Here is a 12,209-nt window from a genome sequence, read left to right as displayed (position 1 = left end):
GGAAAAAGAAAACATTTCAGCCAGTGACCCACACCATAGACTACTATTGCTACAAGTTAAATGCAAGTTTTCAGTTACTAGGAGAAATACTTCTAAGTTCTTGAGAAGACTATGTGAAAATACTGCTAGATCTGTGTTTTTCCTCAGGTAAGCACACAAATAGAACTGCTGAAAATTGACTTATAGCACCCAAACTTCCTTTGGTGAAAGGAAACAGCGAGGGGGGGGTGGGGAGTAGGGCAGTGGTCTTCCCCATAGGAAGAGATAATTTTATGTTGTTCATTTTTATGGAATTGTTGCTTTAGATTTCAAAGACAAGTGATGTTGCAGATCATTTTTAGAGCCCATTAGCATCATTTCTTACTTAATTCAACAGGAAGGCACTAGTTGTCATGCCACAATCTGATTCTCTAACCATCAGGGAAGCAAAAGAAGCATGTCTGATGGGAAAAAAAAAGGATTATTTCCAAAATTACAGGCTATACAGGCACTGCACTGTAAACGAGTCAAGAATTCTGCTTACAGGACTATTTAGGAAGTGTTCTTGCACAAAATAAAGAATAAATACTTGAAAACAACCACAGAAAGAAAACTAGTTATATTAGTATGAAGGCTGATTATGTATATATTGTTAAATGTAACACACTACTCACCTGCAATTGTATGTGCATACAGTCTGCTGCCAAAAGTAAAAACATGTAATTCATACAGCTTGGCAATTTTTTCCAGGAATTCCTTACAATGAGGACGCAAACGAGTATGCAACATAGGCTCACCTCGACCTAACTGGAAATGAAATATTCCCTAGAAGAAAAAGCATGTTTTTTATTATCAAAATACCAAACAAATCCGTCAGCATTCCAGAACTGCCCTCTTCAATCACTTCCACTACTTTTATTTGGTCTGATGAGGCTAAAGCAAGTTTCAGCCACAAAGATTATGTGGATCAATAAATCCAAAGCCCATTTTTGCTCCATGCCAGGCAGACCAACACTAAGTTTTTCAAATGCAGGAAGCTGCACTGTTGAAAAGTTTATGACCAGAGCAACTTTCATTCAAATCTTTACTTAAAGCAAACCAATCTGAAAAAAAGCAACTTGAGAAACTTCTCAGAAAGTTCAGGATCTCACTCCAATCAGTACCACTCAGTGAAATTCACTCAGATTAGTTTCAGTACATATTGAGCTCAGAGAAAGACCTTCTTGGATGAAAAAATTATTATATTAGTGGAAACATACCATCAGACAGCAAACCAGGAAGGAAGTTTACAGATAAATATCCCAGTTAAAAAAAAAAAAAACAAAAACAAAAAAACCCACAAAAAACCCAAAACACAAACCTCTAAATCTTTCAAAAAAATGTTTTTCTTCAAACTATACATTTACACAGATGAAGACACAGCCTTTCAAATACACAAAGCTTTTAATCTTTAAGCTGAATATTCACTGTTCCCTTTTCTCTCAACTGCAAAGTACATCTATAGCTTGTTTTTTTTACTAGCAAGTGTGAACACATGCTGAACCTACTGGACATGTGAGAATGGCAAGAGGAAAGAAAGAGGAACTAAGCAACTGCAGTTGGCATGACACTGGAGTTTGAATTTGCATCCTCCTAAAGAGGAACTAAGTACACCATTTGTGTGACACTGGAGTTTGAATTTGCATCCTCCTGAACAAGATGCTGTAGACACATTCCAAAGTGGTTCTTGTTTTAAAGTTTCCAAATCGGAAACGTTACAAGCCAATAGTCCCTATCATTTCAATGACAAGTGTTTCATGAAGAAATTAAACAGCAACATCCAAATTCCCTCCCCCGCCCCCCCCCAAAAAAAAACCCCAAAACTGAAGAAAAAAATAAATCACTAGACATATTAATAGAATTACAGACATAGTAACACACAGGATTACCCAAAAAGGGACTTTGAAACAGTAATTCACTATATCCACCTCAGACTTGGGAGGGGAAAAAAGTCTTGTTACTGAGTATTCAGCTTGTGAACTGTAGAGGAAGGAGAGTAGAGATTAAAAATAGCTACCTGAAACTTCTCGCTTAAAGTGACTGGAATGGAAAAGTGCAGGAAAACATAAATGGAATAAAGAAAACTGTCAATTTAAATGTAGAGAAAAAGGAACATATTTCAGAAGACTTGTTTCTCATTTTCTGTTATTCTTCAACTACAATTTTAGCTAACCACAGAATGTTGCCTTAAAAGAACCATCATTTAAATACAGTTAGAAATATTCCTGTTGTTACTTTGGCATGAAAGTTAACACCAAATACTTACCTTATTAGACATTTGTTGGCAGTGCTGTTCTGTAGTATGGATCAATGTCTGGTCCAAATCTACCATGAGCACCAGTTTTCGATTTCGATGTAGTCGCTGTTGATCTTCTCTTCCTAGCTGCTCAGCTTGCTGTAACAGAATATTCACAATTAAGCTTAGCTTAAAAGAAATAAAACTAGGTTTATTGTCTTTTGTGTATTGTAAACTTGAGAAGAAGTTCTGCTACAAACTAACTGCATAAGAAATGATGTTTCAACATAACTGTAGCGATCGCCACTTTGTCAGCAATTTTTCTACAGACAAAAAAAAAATAATTCCCAAAGTCTATTCTCAGATCTTTGTGACACTAGTAACTCTTAAAATTGGTAAATTCAACACAACAACTTCCAAATTTAATAAATAAGTAACCACTGAATTAATTTCTTGAAGGGAAACAGCAGTAACTTTGAGGTTCACAAAGGACAAGTTAATTAGTAGGTCTGAAAACTTTGGCTGCTATGTTCAGCAATTTTGTATCAATTAGGTAGAGTACAGCTGACAACACTAGGCTGAGTATAAAACTGGGGCTGCTAATGACAGAAATTATTACAACTGTCAACCTAAGATTAAAGAATATATGCCTTTAGACATACATAGTTAGATTTGTAGTTCTATGTGGGCACTGGTATCAAAAATCTTATTCTCCAGTAAATTGGAATTGAATTTTCCTCCTCTTGCACATATTTACAAACTTTTAAAGTACCACATTAAGCTCTGTATTCACTTTAACCACTTCTGATAGCAAGCTGCAGTGTTACCCACAAGACAGCTAAACTTAAAAGCAAAGTTAAGCAGAGCATTACGAAGCAGCAGGAGTCACATCCAAACTGCCCTTTGAAATACTCCTCTATGATGGAGACACTTCTAGCTGCTTATATCTTCACATTTCTTCTCATTGGTGTTCTTTGAAGACTTACCAAACAAAAAAAAAGCTAGCAGCTACATAAAAAGGTAAAAAAAGATCGAGTTGGTAAGGAAGATAAATAGAATGTTTATCTTCAAAATAAATACGCTTTTTCCTCTGAAGAAACTGAGGGATGAACAAGCATATTTTGATAACTCAGCTGAATGGAGTATGTGAAAAAATAATGAAGTAAATTTAAGATACAGGTAAGTTGCAAACAAACTAACTTTACTATACCTAGTGGGACCAATTTCAAAGTGAAAGGTGAAGACAGGTTTCAAAACATTGCAAGCTTTGAACACAGTTCAGCCTAGGGGAAACTGAACTTTCCACAAACCGCTCATTCTTATGAGACAAAAACATTAAAGTAGAAAGTTTTCAGGCTGCTGTCACAGAAGTGCCATCGTTTCAGTGCACAGCTCTAAAAAAGCACTATAAAACCTGGTAACAATCAATCTGCATTAGAGTAAACACACAAAAACCCTGGGCTACTGATGTTCAACACCAAATTCCTCTTCAAAGGGAAGCCAAACTTCTGTATGGAGTGTACACAACATTGAAGAAACTCCTATAATTAAGCTTCTCAACTGCAGAGCTACAGTGAAAGGTATGAATAAAGAAAGCACAATGGTACTTACCTCAGAGCTAACTTTTAGTTCTGGGACACTGTGAACCATAGACACAGTTGCTGTGGATAATGGCACATTCTGCTTTCCATTCTTGCTTCGTATCCTAATCACGCAGAGAAAAGCATCATCAAAAGAGAGTAACAGTTTAGCTAAAAGTTGAACACACTAAAATCCGTAGTATGAAAATAGCCACCATCAAAAAACTATGATTAAAAAGAGTTATGTTGACTAATATGCTCTTTCAAATTCTTGTAAGTGCAAGTTACTGAACAAAATGGATAGAGATCAAAGCACTTCACCATAAAAACCTTGTAAAAGTCACTGTAATCAGTTATGCTTCCATATAATTATTTCATGAACAACACTAAGATGAAACAGACATCTATGTATTGATTGGCATTAGAGAACAGTTATACATTAAGTATAACTACCAAACCATTCAAATTTAAAACTATTCCTTTCTTTGCAATCGCTCTGCATGCAGCTATCTACTTTTCTCCAAATCAGTCTATAAATTTAAGCAAAGGATAGGCAAAGTTACTCTTTGTGTATAACAGAATGACCCACATGTGATTGCTGCTTAAAGAAAAGCATCCAAAACCAAAAAAAAAGCCATACATGCTTTTCCCTTCAGCACAAACAAAACAAGATACTACATGTGTGTGCCTGTATTTCTTAGAATCACAGAATGGTTTGGTTGGAAGGGACCTTAAAGACGATCCAGTTCCAACCCCCCTGCCATGGGCAGGGACACCTTCCACCAGACCAGGTTGCTCAAAGCCCCATCCAACCTGGCCTTCAACACTTCCAGGGATGGGGCAGCCACAAGTTCTCTGAGTAACCTGTGCCAGGGCCACACCACCCTCACAGTGAAGAATTTCTTCCCTCTTCCAGTTTAAAGCCATTACCCCTTGACCTATCACTCCATGCCCTTGTAAAAAGTCCCTCCCCAGCTTTCTTGTAGGCCCCTTTAGGTACTGGAAGGCTGCTCTAAGGTCTGCCCGGAGCCTTCTCTTCTCCAGCCTGAACAACCCCAACTCTCTCAGCCTGGCTTCATAGCCATCTGATCAAAGCCCATCAACCAGCCCATCTGATCATCATTTATTTGATTTATGTGTATGTTATACAGACATACAATCTTACTTGTATACATATCCATATGATCTATAGATGCATGTATATACAGATAAATATTAATACATGCAGAATAAATATCATCCTTTTACATATGAGAGTGTGTGTGTATGTACACACACAAGTATGAAATTCCTTGAAAACTGACCAAATAACCCCACATAGGGTCAGTGTCACTAGCTGCCTCCTTACACAGATCATTGTATTGGGAACTCTGTTATCTAATTTTAAAGACATTATTTATGGTTCACCAACATTAAAAAGACTACAGAACAAATTTTGTCCTATATGACATATGCACATCTTTTAATTCTCCCAAGTACCTGTTCTACCAAGGAACAAAATTTGGTATCAGATCTACAGCCAGAGTTAAACTTCACCTAGTTTTCACTTCATAACAAGCAAGCTCTTGAGGAAAAACATATTACTGAGCTGTGAAAAAAAATGCTACTGAGCCGTGTTGAAGCAGACACAATAGATATGCTTTTACTGTACCATACTGTTTGGAAGCACTGATACCCAGAAATGAAAGACAGATAGTTCATTTGGTTCAAAGTTTACATGCAAAGGATGTAAGATGCTAAAATGTGCTTCAGAGTTCAGAACACCTCTTATATATAACATTGAATGGGATTTTAAATAAACCTTTAAAAAGCTGAACTGTTTTCAGACCATTTGTTGAATAAGCGTAAGAATTAACAGAAAGGATGTACCACTGACTAAAATCCAACAAGCTGGCCATGAACTGGTTGTACTCGCTCTTCAAGCAAGAAAGGATTGATGCTTTTGAATTCCTTCTGATGTAGGCTCAGCAGACCTAACACATTCTTCCAGATGTATAAGCCATTTTGTATAAAATTAAGACATTTGAAGTAGAGGAGTATTAAATTGAGAAAACGGAATTCACTGCATACCCTGAATTTATCTAGATTTTTTTTAATAAAATAATAGCAGTATAGCAATATTTAAGATGTGACTGTATTCAAACCTCAAGTCAAGCATTCATTCCGGGCAGGCAAAGCCCTATTCACTATTATCCTAACTTTTTGTTAGGTTTGTTGTTTTGCCAAATAATACTTGTTTACAAAACATTAACAGTCAAATTTTCATTAAAAGGTTATATCCAACCATTAACTGGGCTACATATTGCATAACGTTTTCAATATTCAGTCCACTTGTGCTGGTTTGTGGGCTAATGTTCACATAAATAATTCTTAATAATGAGTATGAATTAAAATGAAACCAAAGCATTTCCTTCCAAATGAAACGAACATGCAACATTCGTTTCTAAAATCCAGGATACTACACAGTTCATTTTGGAAATCAGCTGTTGAGTTAGTAACTTGATAGGTTAAGAAACATTCTCTTTATCGACTGTATTAGCAATGAAACAGAGCAAAAGAGAAATACAATTGTCTTTTGAATTTGCTTTCTTTTTGGCCTAAGGCTTAAATTCCTTTAGTTCCACGGCAGAATATTTCACAAAAAAAAAAAAAAAGAAAACAGTTCTGAAGCCTTAAATTGAAAGGAAACAAGCTAGCTCCCGTTCAGATACAGTACAAACGAAGGAAGGTCACATGAATGAGACTGACACTACCTCACAGCTATTTACACCTGCACAGATAAAACTCTCAGGTTTGTTAAGACACTGTTGTTGACACACCTTACAACTCTCAACCTCAGTTATGAGTACATAAAAAGCAAAGTAGGATACACCGTGATGAGAATTTATGTCTGTATGCATGCTCTTTACATTTTCTACCTAAGGTAGTAAGTTACCCTACATTTATCTCCACCGAAAGAGAGCATGCACAGTTATTAAGTCATAAACTTGTAACATGAACTGTAACTCAAGTACGCTTATGGCATCTTATTCACCTATATTCCTAGTTATAAATCCCTGTAATGGCTAAAACGAAATATAGTTCTAAATAATGTATCTGTGACTACAGTGACATATAAGGAGAAAGAGGGCACATATCTGAAAATTTCAGGGTGACAAAGCAAGTGCCTTGTGTAAATAGCAAAAGTAAATTAAGACATTTTGCAACAGTGGCACAGATCTTGCCTATTTCCTCTTCATGTGTTGGTTTTATCCACAAGGAACACAGATTCCTGCCTACCAGCAGCAATTTTTCAGTAAAGAAATATACTTTATAAAATGATTACACTATTAATAAAGTGACCAAGAATTAATATATTCAGACCACTCAACTTTAAGCAACAATTTCATAAGCCAATCTCAACAGAGATATATATTTTTTTTAAAAAGCAAACGTGAAAGTACTTTATGCTGAAACTGAACTTTTAGAGGAAACTCCCTCTCAACTTTCCTTATAGGAGCATTCCAAGTAGACGTACTTACGTTAGGCAGTATGAATACTGTTCTCCCTCCCTACTAGTATCCACAGCTTCTCAGTTACCCTTACAGGTATGATTCGCAACTACCAAGACTCAGAACAGAGAAGCAAAGAAGTAAATGAGAGAAGGAAGAGCCTTGATCCCTAATCACAAGCAAACAAAAGTTGGAAAAAAAGAACCGAGAATACTTACTGAGTCAAGTCCTGGCCACATTCTGCACACAAGCCTTTCATAACAACAGGATGGCTGCATCCTTCCAGTCTCACCAAGACACCCCTGAAAAAGATGTAGGTATTCCATTATTGCAGGTTAATTTCAGACACTTAGAATTATGACTGCAGATTAAAAGAGTTCAAAGAATGATTTCTGGTTATGATTTGCCTGCCAGCCCCCTAAGATATACGCTTTTGCCCCAACATTGGGAAAAATACACTAAGTATTCACATTATTCAATTTCACCCCTTTAAAAGTCACCAAAACATATATTAATGTCAGTTTCTAACCTTAGTTTAGCAAAGTAGTTCAGTGTATTAACAAAACAAGCATTGTTTGTCCAGAAACAGTTTACATTTACCTAGATACAACTCCCCATGAAGATGTTACTGAGCTACCCAGTAATCAAAATCAAATATGGAAACTTCAGACTCATAGAATCATTTAGGTTGGAAAAGACCTTTCAGATCATCAAGTCCAACCATAAACATAACACTGCCAATTCCACCAATAAACCATGTCCTTAAGTGCCACATCTACACATCTTTTAAATCCCTCCAGAGCCTCCAACCGCTCCCCTGGCCAGCCTGTTCCAGTGCTTGACAACCCTTTCAGTGAAGAAATTCTTCTTAATATCCAATCTAAACCTCACCTGGTACAACTTGAGGCCGTTTCCTCTCATCCTATCATTGGTTACTTGGGAAAAGAGGCTGACCCCCACCTGGCTACAACCTCCTTTCAGGTCGTCGTAGAGAGCGATCAGGTCTCCCCTCAGCCTCCTCTTCTGCAGACTAAACACCCCCAGCTCCCTCAGCCGCTCCCCACCAGACTTGTGCTCCAGACCCTTCACCATCTTCCTTGCCCTTCTCTGGACTCGCTCCAGCACCTCAAGGTCTTTCTTGTGGTGAGGGGCCCAGAACTGGACACAGCACTCGAGGTGCGGCCTCGCCAGTGCCCAGTACAGGGGGACAAGTTCCATACTCAGTTTATGACTTTCTTGTGTCATGGCAGAAACATATTGCTTCAGTCTTCTCACAAAAAATACTTATATTTTTGATCCTTAAGCCTTGGATGGCTGCATTATTATTTTAAAATAAAGACCGGCAAAAGGATATTTTATTCTTTCTTCCAAACAATGGCTAAAACAAACCAGAAATTAGAGCTTGAAATGCAGAGAAGCGAGACATTTACTATTCCAAACAAAGTGTACTTTTCAGTTGAATGATCCAACTAAAGTATTCCTTTCTTCAAATTCAGTTCTCAAAATTCAGGGTCTTGAAAATATTGTAATTTATTTTCTCTCAATTACTTGAACAGTCATTACAAGAGACTTCTCCCATTTTCTTCAATACAGCTGGAGTTGATCTTTCAGACTAAACTTTTTTAAAAAAACACAACAAAATTCTAACAAGTAGATACAGTTCAGCTACTACAAAATGTCCCCAACTCTGTGACCAGGAGCTGCAGCATCTCTCTAATGTTTTAGAAAAATAAAACCATCAAGCAGCTAAACATATCCCCCCCCCCAAATCCAAGCTGTTTCATAAGCTGGTTGTAGTGTTTTCTCTTTGGCTTCAAATCTGCACTGCAATAAGCAGACAGCACCAGGAGGAAAACTGTTTCACACGCTCAAATCTCTCATTTGTATATTTGACTATTAAGCATTTGGGAATTCCAAAAGGAAATCCGCTTTCCAAATCACGCCTGCAACTGCTTACTTTCAGTGTGCCACTCGTTTGTCAATTAGTTTCTCAATGCTTATCAAATAACTTCTTCTCACCAGAAGACTGATGACTTTACTAACAAAACTGCAGTTGATGCCTATGCTGAGGTTTTTTCCTCTGAGAGGTAAAACTAGATTCAGGTCAGGTTTATTTAAACAAACGTCTTCACAAGCCATCATACTACCAGTATTCCCATTTACAAAAGTGCAGTTTAGTCCCTTCTCACTGGCAAGTCATCATCTGCTTGGAAATTACACCTCCTCTCCCTGTGTTAGCATTTTGGAGCTCTTTTTTAAAACATAGTATGTATTTCACAGAAAACAAATAAGAAATATTGTTTGACTATTTAGTTCTCCTCTCATCCCTCTACATTTGCCTTACTTAACATTTGACTCCTCTTCTTCCCCCTCCCTTTGATGATATGTCTGTCTTGCTGTCTGTTACCTTGATTCATCGCTAAGCTCCTTCTTTTTAAGCTACCAACTCGCACTAAGGAACACGTCAGAATTGCTCATCTTCAACATGTGATCAGTTTATGAACCTGAAATTACAGACATCTAAAGGGCAAAAAAACCCCCCCATGATATGAGCTACAGAAATGTACATAAGAGTTTACACTCCATTTTAATCGGTTTTCAATAGTTCAGGAAAAAAAGTCTTTTGATGCCAGCTTAGAAGCCAAAATATCTTCAGGCATTCTCTACTTTGCATCCGAGGTAACATCACACTCGAGGAATGCAACAGGAGCAGCTGGTGTACTCCTGGGCTGAGGAATGATTCAAATTAGGACATGTAAGGGTTTCCGTTCATGCATAGGTACACATCATCTCATCCTTCTGATTTTAAGAGAGAGAGATTCTTACAAGAAAATTAAGAGATCTAAATTATTCATTAATACTGATCCTAAACAGCACCTTTATACCTCATCACATATCAAACAGCACCACTAAACATCAGTTCTGCCCCTGCACATTTAAATATGAGGACACCACCTAATTTTACGATGCGTGCTGGAGATAAAAAGTACATGATACCAAGCGCTCTGTCATACCATTCTCTGCAATGATGTTTAACTCAAAGGACAGAGGAAGAACTCCAGAGCACTGACGAACTTCTGAGCACCATAAAACCAAGCTGGTCAAGTTTTAAGTACCACTGTCAGGATCTTAAGCAGACTTCTCCTAGGGAAAAAACCCAAAGAACCTACATACTACTAAATGCTCCAGAAAGAAGGCCTGAACTCTACTAAGGCTTAAGTATACTTCAATATTTTATTCACCTAAATTCTAGCACATGCTTTAATTACTTAAAAGGAATATACTGTGGAAGAACAAGCAAGGAACTCAAGTAAAATGACTTTCGTGAGTTTCAGAAGTGGAAACACTCCTTTTAATGTTGAAGTGAGGGATTTTCAAAACATAACAGCCAAGATCCAAGACAATTATCGGATAAGAGCGAGCCGAATCAAAGTGTGCGTGTCTATTTTTAAATGGCTGCATATATCAAATAGAGGTTCAGGTTTCTGCTTGTTCTCTTCTCTGGGTCACGAGTGAAACCTGCTTAAAAAACTGAGCCACTCCTTATTCCATTTCTGGAGAGAATAAACAGATCCCCCCTTCCCCAGTCTGAAGAGTTACGACAGATTCCACTGCTGGCATCATTAACAGCACCTTCCTCTCCCTCCTCAAACTTCTCCAGGACCCACTTAGTGACAAGCAGAGCTCACCAGCTACTTCAACAATAATGTTCCAAGAAAAACTGCCACCAAAGATGCAAAACCTTTTTCCACTTTCACAAACTGTCACAACTGTGCAAATGAGCCAGGTGCCGGGGAAAAGCTGTCGGGCTGTGAAAGGCACACTTTTTTTGGGGTATGGCTGTGGAGGGCACAGATCATTCCAATATCCACCCTGATAGCCAAAGGACTGCAACAGGACAGCAAACTACCCACATGGATTCTTTAAAATAACAAAATACAATGGTATTTAGGTGAAACTTAGAATCAGAATGATTTGCTTGGAAGGGACCTTAAAGATCATCTGGTTCCAGCCCTCCTGCCATGGGCAGGGACACCTTCCACCAGACCAGGTTGCTCAAAGCCCCATCCAACCTGGCCTTCAACACTTCCAGGGATGGGGCATCCACAACTTCTCTGGGCAACCTGTGCCACTGCCTCACCATGAAGCATTTCCTCCTTATATCTAACTTGAACAAGTAAATAAGGAAACCCATTCTAGGACCTTATTCATATTCTTTCCAGATGTGCTTGTAAATAATAAACAGAGACACTAGGTATGCCATTATAGCAAAATTTTATTTTTGTTGCAAGAATCATAGATAGCGACAGACATTTACTAACAGCCTCAGGATGCAGAAGACCATAAGCCCCTCGCTGTTCTCCCAGCACTTCCACACTTACCCATTTTGACTGTTTTTAAAAAAAGTCTTTTAACAGTATCTGCTTTCAATCACCAGCATTGGAAAGAAAGAAAGAAAAAAAAAAAAAAGGAAAGCTTTCATGAAATCCAATACAAGCATTTTGCTTTTATTAACAGAGGAAGTCCACGTCTTTGCTAATTCTAAGGCCTGGTCATTAGCGTTGACTCCAAATGTAAGAACTTTCTATCAAGTGCAATCATGGCCGTGGCTTACTGCAGGCTAATTACAATGGGAAAGCCACCACATACAGTTCTCATATCCATGCTACAATTTGCTACTCCTCAGTTGTAGCAACCAGTTAACCCAATCACTGAAGTGAAGCCACTACAAACAAAAAAGCAAACTCCTAAAGGTTTTATTATTTTTAAATCTGTTTTTTTCAGTACAATCTAACACTTCCAGCAGCAAAGAATGATGGCAGCAAGTACAGGAGTTACAGAAGGACAGGAGCAAGAACTTCTTGACCTATCTTATCATGGAGA

At 37.8% G+C, this 12,209-nt stretch overlaps 1 protein-coding gene across 1 annotated transcript in view; it reads right to left on the bottom strand.

The window, feature by feature from the left end:
* Positions 1–7,624, bottom strand: part of CTDP1 (CTD (carboxy-terminal domain, RNA polymerase II, polypeptide A) phosphatase, subunit 1) — a gene marked incomplete at its 3' end in the record, with an annotated part of 36,079 nt that extends 28,455 nt beyond the window's left edge. The window contains exons 1-4 of the mRNA XM_009696980.1: positions 7,544–7,624; positions 3,866–3,959; positions 2,285–2,413; positions 654–804 (exon numbers count right to left, since the gene is read on the bottom strand). Of these exons, the coding sequence (XP_009695282.1) occupies positions 654–804; positions 2,285–2,413; positions 3,866–3,959; positions 7,544–7,584 (415 nt within the window). The remainder of the gene's footprint in view (positions 1–653; positions 805–2,284; positions 2,414–3,865; positions 3,960–7,543) is intronic.
* Between the last annotated feature and the right edge of the window lie 4,585 nt (positions 7,625–12,209).

The sequence above is a fragment of the Cariama cristata genome, unplaced genomic scaffold (genome assembly GCF_000690535.1).
Source record: "Cariama cristata isolate BGI_N322 unplaced genomic scaffold, ASM69053v1 scaffold16253, whole genome shotgun sequence".
Lineage (NCBI taxonomy): Eukaryota > Metazoa > Chordata > Aves > Cariamiformes > Cariamidae > Cariama > Cariama cristata.
The sequence above is the reverse complement of the archived record's forward strand: the minus strand, read 5'-3'. Positions and strand labels throughout refer to the sequence as shown.